Source organism: Acyrthosiphon pisum, chromosome A2 (genome assembly GCF_005508785.2).
Source record: "Acyrthosiphon pisum isolate AL4f chromosome A2, pea_aphid_22Mar2018_4r6ur, whole genome shotgun sequence".
In the NCBI taxonomy this organism is placed as follows: Eukaryota; Metazoa; Arthropoda; class Insecta; order Hemiptera; family Aphididae; genus Acyrthosiphon; species Acyrthosiphon pisum.
This window is the reverse complement of record NC_042495.1, coordinates 31640205-31663293: the sequence shown is the minus strand read 5'-3', so window position 1 is coordinate 31663293 and position 23089 is coordinate 31640205. Positions and strand designations below refer to the sequence as shown.

Genomic DNA, 23089 nt, shown 5'->3' with positions numbered 1-23089 from the left:
TCGTTATTCACGGTGTGGGTTCACAATCGAAAGGTGTCATCTCAAAATACGAAATTGTTCAGAACAGCCATTTTAAATTATTTTCGACTCGAAACTGTGTAGTATATTTTTTGTAATGGATGATTTTTAATGATTTTCATATTATCTAGTAATATATTCACAAAGTGGTTTTGAACTATACCGGTATAGTAGCAATTAGTTTATTTTTGACGTACGTAGAAAAAAAAAAAAAAAATTTAAAAAAATTCCGATAACAATGAAAAAGTTCGTCAGATAGAACCTTTCAGTTGATAACAGTCAAAATAATAAATAATGTGGCATTGGATTTTAATTTAAGGGTTCAACCTGCGGAGGCCCCGCAAAATTTTCTCAGATTATGTAAGTTCATAAATAATTAATACAAAAGTTATATGGTCTTGATTTTCATAACCTCCACTCCCTCCATCAAATGAGTTCTGAGTACAGCCATACTACTTAATTTATAATTTACAAATTTCTTATAGAAATATTTGTTTTGTTGATAAAACATGCACAGTAATTAATAATTACTAGTTATTACTAGCTGATCCCGTGAATTAGGTACCCGTAAAAAATTATAACTTTTAATAAAATTGTGATTGTTCAACTCTTTTTGGGTGCAACTTAGCCTCCCCGGTAGGCTATCCGACAAAGTGTGATCACGACCACTTTATTTGATACATGCTTGATTAACAAATAGTAATTTCTACTAATTATTTTTCCAAAACCAAAAGCAACAAACAAAAATATAAACAAAAATGTCCACCGTTAATATCAAAATCCCCGTTTGAGCACCTCCCCGGGTTGGACCTAGGCGGGTGAAAAATATGACCTATTCTCATATCCACCAAATAAACAAAACAAATTTCATTAAAATCAGTCGAGTCGTTTTGGAAGAGAACGACCACAACAAACGCCGTGACAAGAGATTTTTATATATTTAAAAGTAACATAAATGTATGATGGTTGATACAATGAATACGAGATAGTACTTTTTGGTTATCACTATTTTATTTTATCATGTAGATAGAACCTTTTTGTTTTAACTACCGAATCTAGGTATAGTTAAGAACGAAAAGGTGCTATTTATATCTATATCAAATAGGTAACAAATGTGTAAATTTAATCGAACTATTACTTTTCAATTGTGCAGGATAACTCTTTCAATAACGGAACTGCAGGGTTGGTTGTGAGCTTGAGTTATAGAGCATCAATAACATTAATCCCTGTGAGCATCAAAAAGTAAATTTTCAAAAAAATTGATTTTGGGCTTTTTGCAGGTTCCAAGCATTGTCACTACACAACAGCGTAGTACGCCGTAGTATCGTGTCACGTAGTAATAAACAGTAAAAAAAAAACAAATTTCAAACAGACTACTCTATAATAATATAAATTTATCTCGTAGTGTGTACGTATAGCTTATATATAATTTGTAATATCGATCGGGCCCGCGGTGTAATATATTGTTTGGAAGTTAAATAAAAATGAACGTACATTGATCACGTGCACCCCTCCGCGACACGCGTTATTCAGCCAGCACGATTATTATCAGTTCAAAATAAATATATGCACGATTAATGTCGATGTCAAATAGCGAATCGTGTGTTAATCCACATATTATGAAATTATAAATCACGCGTTTCTCGGGGCAAACGCGATTCGCCATAAATATAATATTATTATTATGCTTACTCATTAATTGATTCACACGGTCATAAAAAGTATTGATGTTAAAACAAAAACGTATTTCGAAATTATTCAAACAGAACCACCGCACGTGGTTATTAAATTGATAATATAATATTTTGAAGTAAATTCGACTATCCACTACCTATACTTACCTATTATATGGGTTAATATCGAAATTCAAAATATTTATAATTAAAGGACCTAATAAAGTCGTGTCGCACTACATTCGACGTGCATTGATTTTTTTTTCAACAAACTATAAATAATTATTTTGTAATTAGATAAATTCCGGATGAAAATGTTGAAGCTATATGTAAACTTTGAGCAATGTAAATACTAAGTTTTTTATTCAAAACTTATGCCAATACGCGTTCAGAGTTTTGAAATTTAAAAAAACTTAAAGTGAAAAATCCCACAAAATATGACGAAAAGAAAATAATTAAATATTTTGATCAAACAAATATTTGTTCGCAAGTCAGAATAGTTCTTAAAATAATTGATTTATTGACTACCGGATTTCTTCATATCTCTATATTTATTTTGAATTAAAGTTGTCGTGAAACTGCCAAACACCGCACCGTTTGACCAAACAACAATATACGGTTTAATGATCGATAAGTAAACCAGATTGAATATAAAAAATAAAAAATAATTCTATACCTAATTATTCGACGAGTGTAAAAAATGAATAGGAAATATAGTTCATAAAATATGCACGTGGGAAAATCGGCATGCGCTGGTAACAGTTACCACTGTGGTTCAATATTGAGTAAAGCTAAACTAACAATTATTATACCTGAGCCAATAGAACGGAAGGAAATTGGTATACCTACCTAAAATATTTAATAAATGACTACTTATATGGAATACCGTAGTGTAAGTAAATGAGTTCGATATTGTCAACAATAATATGAATATTAATAATTATTTGTAATATACCTGGAATATGGTTTCTATGGTAAAACATGTCAATGGAGAAATTCAAAAGCTCAGAAAGCACAATAATGAGACAACCTCATTAAAAGTAGGTACCTGTAGGCTATTCCTATAATTGTTGTTGCATGATTATAAAATATGTTATCATATTATCGAAATTTGAACGATAGAATTATGATCGCGAAAAATGTTTTATACAGTTGCGACGCACAACAATTGAAAGCACCGGTGCAATAAACAATTAAATCTATTTTCTCAAATTTTTCAGGAGACAATAAAAACTTCCTAAAAATTGGTTAATTTAAAAAACCTAACCAAACACTAAAATCGCGGTGTTATGCTGTTATGTGTAAAAATAAGTCATACCAAATAAAATATTTTCGTTTGGTGTTCATTCTATATTTATGATAATAATGTATATGAAGACTAAAAAAAATGTTGATAAATACATTTTAAACAGTTAAGTTGCAATCACCGGGTATGTCATTAATGTTATGTCCGTGTGGAACTCTTTTCTTAAAATGTTTTAGCGATTGCCCCAACGCCTTCAGCCCCAACATTGATGGTCGATTGGGGTTAACGGCGGCCATCTATTAACTGATAAATCTATTGATTTTAATCGATCGAAAGATAACAAAACGAAACTATATTATATATGTATAATATTTGAAGTGCTTAGAACTGACAACGAGTTGTGTGTCGAAGTCCTGTCATGTAGCTCCGAACAAGTTTTTTTTTTTTTTATTGAGCACAATCACGACAGAACAATTTAATTGCAACGCTACACAACACTATATAGTGCGACCTTTGCAGCGTTCCTCTATCGTTTGACAGTACTTATAGTTAATTGTAATCCGTAGAACGGTCATAATGTTAACGTCACACACATTATACATGAATAACAATAACGTATTAATATTAAATGTCGGTAGATATAGTGCACGCCGGTTTTAGAGTGAACAATTTATATAAAAAAAATAAAACACGTGATATTCCACAACGTTTGAAAAGCGAAAAAAATAAAAAATAATATCTGAAATGATATATGCGGGTGTGTATAAAAAAATAAAAATAAAAAACCCCTCGCTCCGGGAACAAAAACACCATTAAACACCGGCACAACGGCACAGCAGAGCAAGGCCAGCAGTAGCGCAGCCGCCAAGTTGGATTTCTCCGAACTCTGCGCTGTATCACCTGGTGTTTAATACACGTGACGGCGGCGTCGTGTTTTTTCAATGGGCATAATAATATTTCATCGGGAAATAGGTTTTTGCACCACGACCCTTCACCACCCTGCTGCAGCATCCACCACCCCCTTCGTCGGCGGCGGCGGCGACGACGACTCGGTTCTATATAATATTTCGCGAGTATATACCGCAGGTATACCTACGCGAAGATGAGCTGCACGCGGTGATGGTGAGGAGGGAGAGGCGGGAGAGGGCGTTGTCCGCCGTTCTTTTTTTCGCCAAGGAAATCGAAATTCTCTCCGCCGTCAGATTATCGGCTCGGCGCAAGGGCGGCGGTGGGGCTAAAGGGTATAAACCTCGGGTTAGATTGGCCATTACAAGGGTGTGCTGCTCGGCAAACCCTGAAATGTCCGAGAGCGGAGTGTGGAGTGCTGCAGTATACAGGGCGCCGCGCCGCGACGGTGAATTATTCAATGCACGGGTTGTGTTTACAGTAGAAAGCGCCTGTTTCCAATTAACGGCCTCTCGAGTGGCAGCAGCGCGGAGGAATGTAAATAGAATTTTATTTGTCTCGAAATAACGACGATGACGACGACGCGCAGCAGCAGCTGAGGTCCACCACTTGACTGTGAAAACTTTTCAATTTTTAGGGCGAACGGCATATGTGCAGTTACACGAGAAATTCGTACGCACCATCTTCCGCCCCGCAAGATGATGCTCCGATAACTAAGCACACGAGGGGTGAAGAAACACGGTAGGTATATATGGGGACGACGAGGCTTATTGTTGTAAGTCGTGTCGTTTTACTTTCGTAATTAACTCGTGTGCTTTTCACCGCCACTATACTTGGTATTGTGAGAGAGTATACGTATATATTATACACGCATCGTGTATATCACCGCCGTGAATAATAAATATAATTTCCCAACGGTGGTAGCGGAGGCGCATCGGTGAAGGCACCGCGACTGAGAAGGGTTGCGGGCGAGGGTGGTGGCATGGAAGGCTTAAAATTTAAACACCAACGGATAGACAGCGGCGGCGGCCGCGGTCGTGGCTATATAGTACCAAAGGAAAAAAGAAAACTTTTCCTCGTCGTCCATAAAAGTGAAAAATTAACGTTAATGCCTAAACAGAAACGACGCGCTCTTATAATATATAATCAACCCTCCGTCTTTGCTGTAGCCTTGAATAGTTCCAAACACGCAAACGTTTTTTTTTCTTACCGGTCCGTATTTTCCGTCACAGGGTGAGGAATGTTTGTATTTAAACACATCACGACTGCCATGGCAGTCTAGCTCAGTAAAGAACTACGTGGTTTGAATAGGTTTTCAATGTCGCACATAATTATATACACAATCAAAACCGCGATGATGGAGATGGCGTATCGGTTGAAAACGAATTCTCAAAAAAAAAAAAATCAGACGATTTACGCGTGTGATATTTTATAATATTGAAGTTGTAGTTATTTTTTTTTTTATTTTTTTTTTATTTTAGATTCTGAACGAAGTGATGAATGTATTGATTTTACAATGATGTGTGTTTTTTTTTTTTTTTTTTTGTGTCTGACGACAACTTTTGGAGCAGTAAAAATGCTTCGATTTTCAAAAGTTGTACCTTTTCTGAAAGGAAAGTGAATCTAGTTGGTACTTTGGGGGGTCAAAAGTGAAAATTTCCCAATACTTTTCAAAAGCGGCAGGAAAAACCTTAAAAAAATAACGGAAAAACGCGAATTTTTACGCAAAACCAATTTTTGACAAAAACGAAAACTTAATTTTACTGTAACTCAAAAAATAATTATTGTAAGCACTTGAAATTTGCAACAGATGTTTATATTAGCGTTGTCTATACAGGGTTAAATTTTCAAAGTGTTTCGACTTTTTTTGAGCTATTTATAGACAAATGAAATTTTCAATTTTTCTAAGTATTTTTTTTTAAAATAACGATAAAAAATTTTTGGTTGGATAGAAAACTTTGAAAATTTAATACAAGGTTTCTTATAAGTTGTTCTCACAGTGATAAAAAAAAATCCAAAATCGTTAGTCACAATTTTTTTTTATAAGTGCTTAAAGTTTAAATTTATACGAAATATGTCAAAATTGCGAAAATTTGCAAGTAATTTTGTGGTTGAAAAATCGTAAAATTTTTTTCTTTTATAATTAAGCTTTTAAAATTTGGTACAAGGTTCTCCATAAGTTTTTCTTTAAATATCTGTAAAAAAAACTCAACCGGACTAAGACAAAAAATTTTTAGGAGTGTTTGAAATTTAAATTTTTACAAAACCGCATTAAATAACGGTTTAGCCTCAAACGATTTTTGATATTTGTTATTATTCAAAAAGTATGAGTCGTAGACACTTGAAAATTTTACCAGTTGTTTAAGTTGACATTTTCTTTATATAGTTTTATTTTCAAAATATTTCACTAATTTTTAATCTATTTATAGGCAATTGAAATAATCGATTTTTTTTGATTTTTTTTTTATAAATGTTGATAAAAAAAAATTAGCTGGGACAAAATACTTGAAAATTTAATAGAAGGGTCCACATATGTTGTTCTAACTCCCATTCAAAAATTATAAAAATACATAGGCACAATTTTTTTTTATAAGCATTTAAAGTTCAAATTTTGACTAAATACGTAAAAATTACGGCAATGTTCAAATAATCTTAAACAGAAATTCATAAAAGTTTTTCTTTTTAATTCTAAGATTTGGAAATTTAATACAAGGCTCCTAACATATTTTTGCAATAGCAGTTGCAAAATAATAGGAATACATTGTCACAATTTTTATTTATAAGCATTTAAAGTTCAAATTTTGACAACATATTATGTAAAAATCACGAAAATTCGTAAATTATTTTATGCTAGAAATTCATAAAAAATTTTCCTTTTATATCTAAGATTTCAAAATTTAATACAAGGCTCATAATATATTTTTACAATAGCAATTGAAAAATAAAAGAAATATATAGTCACGATTTTTTTTTTATAAGCATTTAAAGTTCAAATTTTGACTAAATACGTAAAAATTACGGCAATGTTCAAATTATCTTAGACAGAAATTCATAAAAGTTTTTCTTTTTAATTCTAAGATTTGGAAATTTAATACAAGGCTCCTAACATATTTTTACAATAGCAGTTGCAAAATAAAAGGAATACATTGTCACAATTTTTATTTATAAGCATTTAAAGTTCAAATTTATACGAAATATGTCAAAATTGCGAAAATTTGCAAGTAATTTAGTGGTTGAAAAATCGTAAAAATTTTTTCTTTTATAACTAAGTTTTTAAAATTTGGTACAAGGTTCTCCATAAGTTTTTCTTTAAAAATAATATATCCTAGACTGACAAATCATCTCCGTTCAGAATCGTTTTTCGTATACAATGATATAATATCATTGGATTCAAATTTAATTCCATCCATTACAGTAACCCACTTGTAACCTACTGTACAGCAGAGCGACATCCACGACTTACCCGCCTTTTTTTTTATATTTATGTTATTGTGTATTATATAAAGCATTGCGCTAACGTCAATTTCATTGATAACTTTGATAGTTTTAAACTTTAACAATCCTCAAGGGACATGCTATGTTTTCCAACAAGCCGTTTTATTTTATTTTTTTTTTTATAAACTTTAACTATTCTAAGTACCTAAATACAACCATCGGAAAAAGATAAGATAAAAATACATAAAAATGTTTCTTGATAACTATTGTAGGTACCTATAATATATTAACACAATATTATTCAGCAGTTGGAAAACTGTTTAGAATGATAAACGATAATATTCAAAGAAAAAGATTGAAAGCAAAATTGTGAGTTATAAAAATACGAAATTTTTCAGAATCTACAACAAAACTGCAAAACATTTTATTTTATTATTGATGAGATTTTCGAACTTAGAGATGTTACAAGACAGCAACTACATATTTGTTGTAAAAGGTTTACAACCAATTTAATGTAAGTATTTACTATCTGTATCATAAATAATAGAATACATAAATGTTTCGAATTTCAATAAAATATTCAGTTTAAGTCGTTACATTATAATGTCAGTATATAATATGTATTCAAAGAAACTCTTCTAAGCATTTTAATATTTATTAGTTTTCATATTGTTTACTTATTATTAAATGTACATATTAAAATTCAAAGTATTTTAAAATGGAAATATTATCATCAACTGGGTTTTCGATTTTTAAATCTAAGTTGTGCTAAAAATGTACTTACATTATTTAAACTTTAAAGAACTGCACGATATATAATTATTATATTTTGAATTTCATATTATTATTGAATTAAATATTATAGTATTATGGTCGCACCACTACTATGCGGTATCTACTGATTGTTTGAGTTTAAATAAAACGCATAAATACCAAAGAAATACCTAACCTAAGAAATGAAAGTTCGCCTATAGTAAGATCACGGTTATAAAGTCATAATATCTATTACAATATTATAAAAGCAAACATTTTTTAAAAATCTTAATATCAAATCTCTATGGAAAAATATTGCAAGTAGCAAAATAAATATTTAATTCGTGTGTAATTAAATGTAAAATTGATTTTCTATCTAGATATATACAATATAATATGATGATTGAACATTTATATTATATTTATACAGGGACATTTGTGTAAACTTCCCAGCAACTGCAATGATAATACCATCCACGTTTCGTTTTGTACGACGATTTGTTTGTAAAGGACGTCAAGTGAAAACATTGTTAACACAAATTTCAGTCCACGTAGGTATATATCATTTCCTGTTTATAGCTTATAAATTCTACGGAAATACTATGGATATGGGACGAGAAACTAAGCGCAGGCTTAATAATTTATCTCTCCGTGACATCCCGGGAACACAGAAATATTTAAATGCAATTGTTCCCAACAAACCCAAAAAAAACCCGTGCATTTTCCAATTTCAGAAAAAAATAGTAGAAAAAAAATGTTATAATAAATAATATGCTTTATGATTAAATACGGTTTTCATTTATTTTTAAACATACTTAGCAGGCCAGTGAAATCGATCCTCCGGTCGAGGGTCAAAGCATAGGGTTTTTATTGTTGTTGTACGTATATACGCACACATGAGTTTATCCTTGTGTTCTCCTATTGTTGGACAGCAGTAAAAAAAGGAAAAAAAGATTTAATGGCGTAATATCCAATATAATGTTTTTTTTTTTTTTTTTTTTTTTTTTTAGGGAGGGGATGTTAAAAGTTTTTCGGTCCTACATAAATTTCAATCGTAACCATTGTGACTATGGTTTTTACGATCGAAGATTTAACGGGATCTTGTACTAAGAATTGTAAAATCAATTGAAAACACATTGTATTAAACACTCAGAGAACAATTTCAAACTTTTGATAATCTGATTTTAGACATTAAAGCATTTATTTTTAGTAACCGTAAACGACACATATGTTTATGTAAACAAATTGGTTAAAATCGATAAAAACTGAAGAGTTAAATTATAATTATATTATAAAAATAATCAAACGCCTAAGCAAGTTTATAAATTGTTTTCAATCAAATCATATATACTTAAATATAGGTACCCAGTAAAACTAAAAATCAATACTTAAAACAATAATATTTATACATTTTAGATTCAGATTTCAGACGAATCATAGAATGTTACATATACATAGTACCTACGTAGGTGTATAAAAGACAAATTATTAAAAAATGAGTTGCAACACTATTTGGCTTAAAATTACTTTCGATTCGTCACGATTTGAATAAAATAATACGATAATGTTTCGGTCGTATTTATTATCACAATATATTTTTTGGAAACTGTAAAAAATGCATATTTCCCCCTATCCAGGTATTAATATTATTGCCGTTTTGGCAGTCACATTACTTCCGGTTATCCTGGACAAATATTTCTGATTTAATTTATTCAACGTTTTTCGAATAACGACACTAAATGCTCGACGACAAATTTATTGCCTGCTTGAGATGCGTATAAGCAATTTCATTAATACCGCAGGATTTATGTCCGGATTAATAACATTGTCTTGAACGCGAGTGAAGTGAGTTAATTCGATTTATTCTCAAGTCATTCTTCGTTGCGCAATAACGATGAATGGAATCCATCAACGTGCTTATTCCGTTACAATACGAAGTAACCAGAATATGTTAGGTAGAATGGTAATACTATAATATTTCATAAATATACTTTAGGCACCTACACCAATTGTACAACAATAAACAAGTTTGAATAGGCATAATATCATAGTAATATTTTATATAATATTCCACTCAATACAATTAATTTGTTTCAATATAGAAATACGTGGAAAAAATAGGTGTTCAATTTTTTATCAAATAATAAACAATTAATTTGTGTAAAGTAGATGCGAAATTAAATTAAAATATTAATGATTAAAAAAAAACAGCGTTGGATTTTCACTACACCTACCTATATACGTATAACTAATAAAATAATTACTGTAGCTAATTTAAAAATAACACTCTATTGAATGGATGGAAAATTAATTTTTAAACTCGTCAGTCTTTGTGCCCGTAGAGTTAATGTAAATTGAAAAAAAAAACCTTAATAATTACTTATTTATAAAACCAATAATTTCCTCGCTCCACCGCTCAGAACCTAAACGATTAATCACAGTAAAAATAGAAAAAATTAAGCCGGCTGTAAAAATATTAGCCAAAGGGTTTAAAAAAAAAAAAAAATCTTTATTTACAAAAGTTCTCGGGCATTTTTTTTCTACTATGAATAGTGTTACAAGAGGTAGGTATACCTCGACGGAGCATAACAAGAATACAGTGTGTATAGGGATTAATCCAACGAGAATTAATGCTATATCCGGAAAAGGGTTAAGCAAACAAGGTCAGATATATGTATATTATATCATATTTTATTATGCTCCATCCTCGCAAAAAAAAACTAACGTAACAACCGTGGCCAACGTTTTAATTCTTAGAGTAAAAAACGCATGCCAGAAAAGCTCTCTCGTGTAATGCATAATATTGTTGGCGGGTCTTTGTGAGATATTCACACAGTTTTAGCACCCGTTGCAATTATTTAGGTCTAGTCGTGCCTATATAACACGTCTGCGAGTAATACAGTTTTATAATAAATAATAATATATTTAATTGTTCCTCTTATGGAATGCGTGGGGACCGCGAAGATCTGTTAGAATTCCTTGGAATACAATCACGAAAACTATGCTAATAGAAAATATACAGTTGCTGAGAAACAACAGCTGAAGACAGTCGGAGTAATTTCTATTTCAAATTCTAATAATGTTTCCGTGTGGGATATTAAATTTTTTTATCTTTCTAAAAAAAAATAGTTGAAAACTAACAACTACATTGCCCCTCCCCCCTCCAAAAAAAAAACTGGTATACAATTAAGTCTTAAAACTTATTTGGAGTGTTAATTAAATTAATATTTGCATTGATATTTGAAAACTATAATTAAAATCTGTTGCCACTAATACAATTTAATAACTATAATATATTGATTAAACTTGTCGATTGTAAATCTGAGTCCTTAAAGTCTAGTAAAGCGCATTATTAAAATATTTATGAACCAATTTTACCTTTTGTGCGACGAAAACTTCATAAAGAGCACAAACTCCGGCTATTGTGATCCCTTGTTCTTTGCACAGCATAGCTACGCACAAGCAAACCACTGAAAGTGTTAGAGGCTTCCATCCTGAAAGGCAATAATTGTATTATTGAGTTTTAATAACACATAGTAATTACGTTTTATTATATTTTTTTTAAATTTATTCACGTTTGACACAAGACCATAATTTATTTACCGGAATATTTTTTCTTTTTGGTTGCTTCTGTATACAACAGATACGCAGATAAGTAAAACACTGACGACAGTGTCTCTGCTCGTCCCACCACACCAGTCACCTATAAGACATAAATAAAACCAAATATTAAAATTATGAAGTAGGTAGTGGGTGAGTTTGTAGGAATTGGTTAGGTACAGCATTGAGCAAAATAAAAGCAATTTTCAGAAAATGGTATTTAAATATAGGGTTTGGACTTTTAAAAAAAAATAATAATAAGCCAGTTGACTATTATTTCGTTGTTGAATTCACATTTCTGGATATTTTATAAAACATTTTCTTACTGAAGCTACTCTTTTAACAATGTTTATCCTGCCTAATTCTGTACTGTCCTTTATATTGTTCACTGCATCGTCCGGTCGTTTGCTAATGACCCAGCCGTGCATGTTAAATGACAATTAGTTAGAATCATCCTTTCTCATCTCATAATCAGAAGAACAAAGCGAAATTATAATCTTCCGAAATTTAATAACATGTCTGTAATTGTTATGCTAAACTACTCGCTGACCTATATAATAGGGATGGTTTTTATTATATAATGATTTTACTATGCACAGTACAAACACAAAATTATTGTTTAGAATTGTTTTAATTCGAAAATGTAAAATTTTTTTTACATAATTTAAGTGTTAAAGTTGATGTATAGTAGTCGGAAATATTTAAGTTTAATTATAAACGGGATATAAATATAAATAAAAGCGTATGACATTCCTTTTCCACCGGTCTTTAAAAGAACTTTTATGTAAACGAGACTAGAAAAACATAATTTTTAATATTTCATAAGCTTATTGATATTTCAAAGTTTTTTATATTTATTCATATTTTTGTTTTCAAACTGTAATAATGTTTGTACATCGTTACATGGATTTTTTAATGTTATAAACATAATATAATAAACAACTATACGTTAAGTGACATGTTAAGGATATGAAATTTAAAATAGTAGTTAACATTTGGAACAAGTGGTTTTGACTTTTAAGTGCTTACTTAAATAGTATAGCATTGCATTTTTTTTTAGACTATGAATAGATTTAAAAAACAATAAACATGATTTTGACCATATAGATACATTAATTCAAATAGTTTATTTTTATACTTTATATTTTATTAACATAGTAAATAATATACTATACAGGTACCTAAATTAATATTCTTATTTTAAATCAAAATCATTTACTATTGTATCGTACACAAATAAAATAAGTACATTTACTAATTTTCTAAAATATTACCTATACTTAAATAATATCTCAACTTGCAGATCGATTAAAACTATTAAAACACTGGCATGATATTTTTTTAAAAAACTTCGGTGATAATTATATAGTAATACTGCTTGATTGTTGTGTAAATGTCAAAATACTATCATTTTACGAATGGGAAGTTTCAATGGGTATTACGGAATCAGATTTAATTGACCCTCTCGCCTGGGGACGTTTCACTGCCAGATATTAATTTAGAATTACCCCTTTGGTACGTTGTAATAATGCACATTGGAATAAAATGTATATTCTTCTCTCTCTCACTCTATCTCTCTCTCTGTCGTTTACCGATTGTGTATTTTACGGACATATAATTAAAACTGATATCGCTTAGGAATATACAGAGATAAATGCGATATCTGTATACGAAAATCGGTAGACCAAACCACACCTATTGTCAGATGTCCGCCGTGATGATTTATAGCATGTATGTTTCACCCAAATCAAATGCATGCCAATATAATATATTCTTCAAAAATGGGCACAAATGAATTTACAAATGGTTCGTCGAGTCTTTGGTTTTGCCTTTGTTATGTCAATCATAATAATATATATTATATTAGAAAATCCTTGTGCAATTCAAAAATATCGATTTGTGTCAGTATTTTTCATTTCCAGAGTAGGTACATAAAGATAATAAGTGACATGCGGCGGTAGCGAAACACCCAAAACTACTTAAGCAATTGTAAATTTGATTTGTTTATGTACCTACGAATAAAATACACATAATAGGTACTTATCGTGAATTATGTACATCTAAGTTTTATATAATGGTGGTGGGTAGAAAAAAAAATGAACAAATCATTTTCGTAAAGCAACAACAAAGTTTCACATTTAAATATTCAAATACCAGCAGAACTTGGCGCAGCTGAAGACTTATAAAAAACCTCTATTTTCTGTGTTTGTTTAATTATACTCTAAACGGGTCGCAGGGTATTTTCCGTATGTCCTTGAAAAGAATCCCTGTGGACTTCCGAACAAACGACATTTCACTCGGCATTTATATATTATTCATTAGTCATTCGACGCTTGGGTTGTATTTGTAGAGCACTCGTTTTTCGCAACTAACAACTCAATTACACCTGTGGGGGTGAAACCAATTAATCTCTTCATCGAGAAGGGTAAAATTCATCTTTTATCTCTATACTCGGTTGTTAATTATTTATTTTTTCGCTCACTCAAATACACTTATATTGTGTTTTCCACATCTTCATTTTGTCAAGAATACAGATTTGTTAAGTTACCGATTACAGAACTTCATAGTTTTGAAACTATGTTTCAGTAAAACAGAGTAGGGACGAAAGTTGTGTACAAAACTTTTTCTCACATTGCAGAATGATAGCGTGTAACTGCAAAACTTTAAGACAGCAAAACAGTAAAAAAAAATAATTACTGTCCATCAATGGTTTGATATTAAACTTTAAATTACTGCACAGTTGTCCAAAGTTATATATAATAATATACTAACTGGTCTTAAAATATGTCGCTTTCATACTTAGACGTCAAGCGATATGTAACTGGCAACAACATTTGTTTTAATTTACTTTATACGAATTCAATATAATATCGTGTATATGATACACCCACGACTAACGCAAAGTCAAAATAATTTCATAATATTTTAAACATTCGACCGATTTTTTGAGAAATTATCACGTTGTGTAATATGTTACATTCGTTAATTTAAACGAAATTTTTGGGTTACTTACTACATTAAACACGAATTTAAATACAATTCTATTCACATCATCGCAAAAATTATTCTATAATTCGTACGCATTTAAATAACATTAATAATTTTGTATAATATTATTATTTTATCAGAGTTTTGTTTTTTCTCTTTAACGAGTAAATCGCATGTCTCAAGGAGGTAACGAGACCTGCGGTATAGACGAAGGAAGGTTTGTCAATGATATTGCTAATGGAAATAGTGCTGGCCAATGGAAATTAATTTTACAAAGTTAAATACGCGTTTTAATCTGACAAAGCTCGTTTTAAGTAAATACAAAGTCCGTGCAGACAGGGGGCGTTTACACAAATGTACGAAAGTCGAGTGCGAATAGAATGCGTATAATCTATTCGAAAAAATCAGCTGTTGTATCACGGACGAAGCGCGAATTTGGACGTCGATAACGATACACGGCGCGTTCAAAACAAAAACCAGACGTTCCAGGGGTGTTGGGGAATTTTACAAGCACGCAAATAAATCAGTTTTGAAACGTCGATGTTTATGTTTAGCGAGCGACCGTTATATTGGATTCATCCATCACCGAATGTCAATACGAAATGGCTGATAAAACGCACGAAGAACAGTCGTGCAGGTCGTACTGCTGCAATATCGCAAATATATAATACCTAGGTATATCGAACGGCGGTAAATTGACGCCCGGTTTCTGCGGTCCGAGCACGTACGCGATACAGCCGATGGACATTCGGTATATTATGGCCCGCAGTCGTGTTGTAGGTATACGTGGTAACACACGAAATCTACAGACTTACGAGATCTTCGCCGGACGATATATAATAATATAATATAGCAAATGAGAGACGGGATACGTATTATAGGTCGCCCGATCAATATCGTTGTTGGTTTCTCGGCTCCCGTTATATATAGTGTGTCCCACAAAGAGCGCAACTTTTGAATCCATTTTTTTTTTAAATTTTGTTGGCAGCCCTATTCTGACTATTTATAGTATCTACTATTACTCCAATTTAATTTAGTTGTTTATAAGAAATGATAAGAACAGGACTGCCAACAAAATATTTAAAAAATAACGGCAAAATTAAATTTGCGCACTTTGTGGGACACCCTATATATATATAATATATAGGTACCTCTATTATATATATGAGAAGCTATACGGGGCGTTATTATGCGAGAGGCTAATAAAAATAATATTAAAACACTATACTCCCTCGTGGCTTTCTTTCTTTTTTTTTTAACCTGAAAGACCCTCGACACGCAACTAGTGAGGGCGCAAGCCTATTAATGCGTTCAAATCGCTCGCAGCGTCTCCGCCCGACGGACGACGTACGTCGTATGCAAATCAACTCCCCCTAGACGGATGTTTGTACCATTACGTGACATTTTATATTATATACACGGCAGTGTGTTGTGTTAACTGAAACGACGGAAATCACTAAAATATATAAGTGTTCGCGATCATAGATATTATATCGATATAGGTACCTATGATAGTATAATATACCTAACTATCGACAGTGCAATGATTTTCTCTTTTGTTTAAATATCAAAGAGTAGGTTTAGAAAAATACACTTTGTTCAAAACCAAACAACACGTATCCGTAACGAATCGTCAAGACTACAAAAGTTCAATAATGAAATATAAACAAAAAATAACTAAGCGTTTTTTTAGGGTTTATGATAATTTTAACTTCGACCACAGAATTGCTGCTTGTTAGCTAAATAATTAAAATACAGATTTTTATTCTACTTATAATATTTTGTCGTTTTTTTAATGACTTGTATGGACAATAAATTTAAAACAACGTTACTCGAGAAATCTGGATTATCGACCAAGATATTATAATGTGTTTTGTATTGATAGGTATATGAATACTATAATCAGTGAAATCGATTTTAGTACCTACCTAGTTTAAGTATTTAATCTAAACTATTTTTATTCAAACCATAAGTTATTACTTACTGAAAAAAATACAGTAAGCTAATTTTATTGAGAAATTATATTGGGTAACTATTGTAATTACATATTAAAAGAATAAAACATTTAAAAGTAAAATTCATGCGGAGACCGGGTTGTATCATGCGTATATTGTGCGTTAAATTTAATTAGATAACATTTTAAATTGCGATATATTTTTTTTTATGTATATACATGTCATGAAGACGTATATAGTTTATGAAAATGTCATGGTAGTCAAAGATTAAATTTCCCTTCGGGTTTTATTCATTATAAAAATATTTACAGTGTTAATACCCCAAAATAAACACGCGATTTTATATAGCTTATAATAAATATAAATAACTGAATAATACTTACGGCCTCTGTGTGTATGGGGTGAATAGCAAAAAGCATGGCAGCCATAAAACTAGTGAACTCGGACGCCATTATAGTATGACAGACTCTGTAAAATAAAAAAACCAAATAAAAAAAAATACCGTACATGAATACATTGTTAAAGTATATTTACTGAACAGGAAATGTTTTTTAATGGGGAAAAAATGAGACGTCGTTGGACGGCGGCGGCGGTGAAATAATAATAATATAATGAAAAACATATTATACTTCATGAGACTATAATATATAATATAATATTATTATAATATCAAATAATTATATTATACGTTTCCATCTATACGGTACGACGTAATAATAACAGTATTATAATATGAATATACGATAAATGGATAATGTGGATATCCAACTTTTACCGTAAGTACCTATATAATATCCCCTAAGAAATATATTGTGCGGTATTTAGTCCACTGCAAAAGTGTTGAAGTATCTAAGAATAAATCCTCGTCCGCAGTCTAATATAATTGTTTAAAAGGTATGCGAAATAAGAAAATATGGTCAAAGTTTAGTTTTTATAAGAATTATGACCGTTCGTCAACTTTGTTTGTTTGCGCGTAAGCAAGAATATCCCGGGAGCGAATTCTTGATAAAAAAAAAAGTCAATACCGGACGAAAAAAAATCTTGAACGAAAAATAAATAAAACATAATATTGTAACAATGTATAGACGACGTGTGACTTGTTGTTTTATTTATAAGGCTGATAGAGTTTGGACGTACTCGCGTTAAATCAAACTCACGAAAAATAAAACGAAAGTTAACAAAACGTGACATTGAAAAAAAAAAACAAAATCGGTGCATAAAAAATAACAATATATTTAAATAGAAACTAATGGACGATTGAAATCAGTAATCGATTTTAAATAGTTATAACAATTTGTTCGATTTAACAAACACAATATTCTATTATTATGCGTGTACTACTAACAGACGGATTTTTAAAAAATATTTCAGTTCCTTTTGTATTGTTTATCGTAAAAACAATTACATTAATGTGTTTTTTTTCGAAAATTTTGAGAGCTAAAGAACGATTTTATACAGATTACAATTCCATTAAAAAAACATGCATATAATACTGTTAGATTATGAGCAGCTGAGCGAATAGTGTATTGGTTTTTCCACAGGTTTTACAATGATATAATTTTGCTTTTTTTTCATCCAATATAAGTAGGTAAGTATTTAAATACAGTGAAACCTCGTTAACTCGAATCGGCTGGGGTCGAAAAAAAAATCGAGTTATAGAAACAATTGTGTGTACTTATTGAAATGCAGGGGGAAGATATTCCTTTGAGTTATCGAAAATTCTATTTATGAAAATTTTAATTTAAAAACAAATTTAAAATTTGTGGTTTTATTTATCGTGGTTTCACTGTAGTTTGTTCAAATCTTAGAAACTATGGACAACGCATTCCACTCTGGCCTGCCCTCAGTGCTCGGCGAGTATATAAATGAGAGGGAAAGAACATCAAGTACAGTGAAGCGTGGACGAAATACTACTGTTTTCTTTCCATTTTCTTTAAGTACTATCGTGGTAATATCAGTAATCAGTAACCACAATTTATCGAGTTATCAATAAAACATATTAACGATCAACGATATTTTATTGTAACACAATTTTTATTTCGTGGTAGTCACACTGTATTTTACTACTCTGTTTCTTTTCTCGCTTTTTCTATATCGTCGTCGTCTACCCTCTCTCTCTATCTCTCTACGCGCTGTTCATAGTTTAAAGGTATATAATATATGGTTTAAACGCGCATGTAGCTAATTGTAATATTGTTCATTTATTGACGCCTAAACAATACATTTTTTACGTATCAAAATATATTATTTGCAGAATATTATATGTTATACAAAACAACGATAAATTTAATAAATAACTAATCAATATCATCCAAGACGAGCGAATTATTTAGGGACTCTATCAAAAATTGAAATTCTCGAAATCAGCAATGCGCAGCGTTCTACGCATAGACCGATTGTAGCTCGATATGCAAATCGTAGGAAATAGTGTAGGAGGGAACATTAAAATGCTAATGGTTTCTAGACGAGTATATGCTGCAGGGACCCATAAATTTATGCTGGACAGAAATTGCGTTTAATTGATATGTAAATTATGAACGAAAAATATTCAGTTGAAAAAATAGGTTTTAAAATATATACGTCTGAAAACTATATTGTTACAAATTTGCGTTAAGTATATACCTGCCTATTGGCTAACGGTTTCAATTATTTTCTTTGAATACAAAGTAGGTACCTATAAACAAACCAACTACATGTGTAATTTACCTTCGTTTAAAGATCCTTATTTTGATATCGTTAAAATACAATTTATTATAATTTATGCGATTGTGTAACAGAAGAACCCTAAAAAAACTAATTTTCTACCTATCTGCTATGCAGAGCATGAAATAACATGCGTTTAGTGCGTACAAAATATATATGTAATATATTATATTGAGTCGGGGTGTCGTCGACACGAAGAACCATTGCAGCCCTCAGAGGGTATAAAATATAATCGTGGTTAATAATAGTAGTTCCATATTATTCGAAAAGAGTTTTTCCATATTACTAAAGTGGCTGTATTATCTTTATTGTAGTACTTATGTGCGGGGATGGGGCGGATCGATTAAAACGTGTGCAAAACGCCGTCGAACTATGGACAAAAGAAAGTGAAAATAACCCTTAAAATGGTGCAGGAAGGGTGTGAAAGGGTAATAATTTTCCGGTGACCAAAATACAATGGTTAAGCCTGCCTTTAATAATACATGGGAACCTAATGGTGTATATTTATTGTGATATATTGTACAATGTATATCATAAAATATTAAAAGTTATTTGATCATCACCGATGAACAGTGAAGAGTTATAAAAGTTAAGTAAATTAGAAGTCTGCGAAACTTTTCTTTTCGAGTTGGGTTATAACTTATGAACTGCGACATCGTACCATCATTAAATAAACATAAAAAATATAGTATTATTTTAATATCGAGCTAAAAGTTGTAAATTATTTTTACCAGTAGGTATACATTTCAAATAATATAGGCGGACTCCGACAAGATATTATATACATTGTTTTTAACACTTTTATAACATATGTTGTTAAATTTTAATAATGATTTGATTTAATTATATACCTACATGATGATGTTTTAAGCATACTCGCCCTATTTTCATGCTTAAATCGTGCATTTAAAAACTGATTTTTGGAATTTTTTTAATACACTTGAAGACCATATTTTCGAACCCTTGAGATTGTTCATACGCACAATACGTGTGACAATACAATAGGAGAGGAAGTAGGAACCCTCTAATTATCGAGCAGATATATTTTTTTTTTTTTTTTTGTAGCTTTTTAGTTATTTAACATTGTGTACTCAGAATTTTATATGTCTATGGTAATGGATTAAGTAGATATAAGGGGGCTTAGATGATTTGAAAATGTCGACAGTTACTATTGGTCTACAAATATAAACAATTTAAAAAAAATGATTCAAGTATAATAATTACTACATCTACTGTTACATATAGTTTTTATTATATATAAAGCCATTTTTAATGATTATTTTATTTTACCTATTTTATTTTTTATTTATTTATTTTAAACGCCATACAGCTTTTACAATATATTACCTATTAATGAGTATACATTATAACATATTTATATATATATATATATTATATATATATATATATATATATATTATATACATAACACATTGAGTATCAATAAAATAAAATTATACAGTATTACATAGTGGACTCCTGCAATTTAAATTGTATTATCCATAGTACAAACATTTTTAAAACTCATAAACAATAATCATTAGAATTTTTATTTAGATGCATAAACATTTTCAAGAAAATCAACCGCTAAATAATTTACAGTAAAAAACAGGGGTTTTCGTTTGAATAATAATATAAGTTTGTATCGACACAGGGCATCACTTTTTAAGTAGTACAAGTAAATATCAGTAATTTAAAAATACGGTTTTTAGGTATAATTACTTAAAACTTCTAAAAATCAGAATTCGAATAAATTTTATTTAGAGTTCAATTATTTAAAGGGGAAAATGTAGGTGAGCATGCTTAAAAAATTCCCCTGCATGTATTATATATATATAATATTAATCATCCGCTTTTTTCAGAAAAATTTCAAACGCTCGGGATCTAATATATTTTTATCACTGCGTATAGATAAAAATAGATCTATTCTAATCTCGATCCTAATTATGTAAAAAATAGTATACCTATGTATATTTTTTTTCAGGGAAAAATGACTTGTTAGTATTTCAACATTTTTCAGTATGTATGTATATAAGTACACAATTGGAAATTGAACGCATATTTGCGCATATTACCCACTTTTAAAAAAATACGATTTCGCCCGTTAAAAATAGAACATATATTTTGGGTAAGATATTATATTGTGTAGGTGCGTAAAAAATATTACCAGATTAGACGTAATGGCGTGAGCGTTCAAATGTTTAAAAAAAACTTTTAATTTTTAACCCATAAACGTTTAATTTAGATGGTCGTGTTTGCCATATTTTGTTGATACAATGTATCTGATTTCGTCAGTTAAGTAGCTGAACACATTTTTCTAGCTGTCTTTGCTTCTATTATTATAATATTAACCGATTAATTAAAATTATTAACGAGAAATATTATTTCTTTCTTACAAAACAAACCCTATAAAAAATACTTTTTATAAAATATAAGACTTTAATAATGTACCTAGCTGGTAACAGTTTAAATTTGGTTTAGTGATTTAATTTCAAAATTAAACGTATTCACGATAAGTTCATAAATCATTTTTGTATCTTTTACGGATATTAAGAAATAAAAGCAAATGCGTTTCTATAAGAAATTGCTTACATGTTTAATTTATATGAATGATAAGAAGCGGAAAATAAAAGTGAAGTAAACATTAAGGAAACTACAGAGTGTAAAGAAATTTGTCAAAACGATAAAGCGTGTGGATGACAGGGAACAAGTCTACGAACGGCCATAAACCTTGGTAAACAGTTTCTTAATAGGCTTTAATGGTTCGCGTTCCAAATATAAAGTGCGCACAAAGACTATATTATGATTATATATATATATATATATATATATATATATTATTCGAATTATCGTTGTACGGTCAGACCGAATGTTGGCTTCATAAACATTCTTCTTCCATTACTAGTAATGGATTATTGTTAAAATCGTTAGCAAAACGAACAAAGTCTACAATAACAATTTGCGTGAACGAACACTGCGCAGAGAATCGTTTCCCGCGTCCACGGTGAAAAACAGTTTTAATTTGGGTATGAAAAATTGTTAAAATTAATACGATAAATGGGAGCTGTCGGAAATCCGTCTGGATTAAGACAAGTCGTTGCGTGTTGTCTTGATTAAACGTGGGATTCCGGCCAAGAAATTTGTTACCACGGTATAATCCACCGCTTCGTAGTAAGCTGAAATAGATCTTTCGTTTCCACCGATTCTCAATGCGCAGGGTACCTGCTATATAATATATTTAATTAGTTATATAATTGATATTTCTGAGAGCACACGCGTTTTATACATAATATTAATTATTCATAACGTCTCTCGAGGTGGGTTTATTTAAATGCAATTATTAAGATCGATGTTTTACGTGTTGATTAATAATAATATATTGTCTGAACCTCCTCTTAAGTAATGAGAGAAAATGCATACTATTTTAAATAACAGGTACTGATTGTTTTATGGGATTCGATTTTTATTTTTAAAAATTAAATATTTGAAAAAAAAATTATGAGTATAAAACTTTTCTAGTAATTATAATGTGTAGGTAATTAAAGTCTTTACAATGTTTTTGTAAAATCATTATTTTAAGAGTTATTATGATTATTTATATTAAAAAATTAAAGATTTCGAACATTTTTGTATCATTAATATTCTAGAACTTTTGTAGCATGGGTTAAAGTTGATAAATTTGTCTCAAAAATGTTTCTTAAGCTTATTTTAAATAGTGGAATCGATTTGAGGAGGTAACTTGAACATTTTCCAATTTTTTTTCCTTCATCTATACCAGAGACCACCTTAAGGCCCGTTTCACATGGACGCGT

The 23089-nt window shown here is 30.4% G+C and overlaps 1 protein-coding gene across 1 annotated transcript in view; it reads right to left on the bottom strand.

Moving 5' to 3' along the window:
- LOC100164732 (protein O-mannosyl-transferase TMTC3) overlaps nucleotides 1-23089 on the bottom strand; it is a 63459-nt gene that overhangs the window by 29012 nt on the left and 11358 nt on the right. The window contains exons 4-6 of the mRNA XM_001947305.5: nucleotides 16958-17042; nucleotides 11635-11734; nucleotides 11410-11525 (exon numbers count right to left, since the gene is read on the bottom strand). Of these exons, the coding sequence (XP_001947340.2) occupies nucleotides 11410-11525; nucleotides 11635-11734; nucleotides 16958-17042 (301 nt within the window). The remainder of the gene's footprint in view (nucleotides 1-11409; nucleotides 11526-11634; nucleotides 11735-16957; nucleotides 17043-23089) is intronic.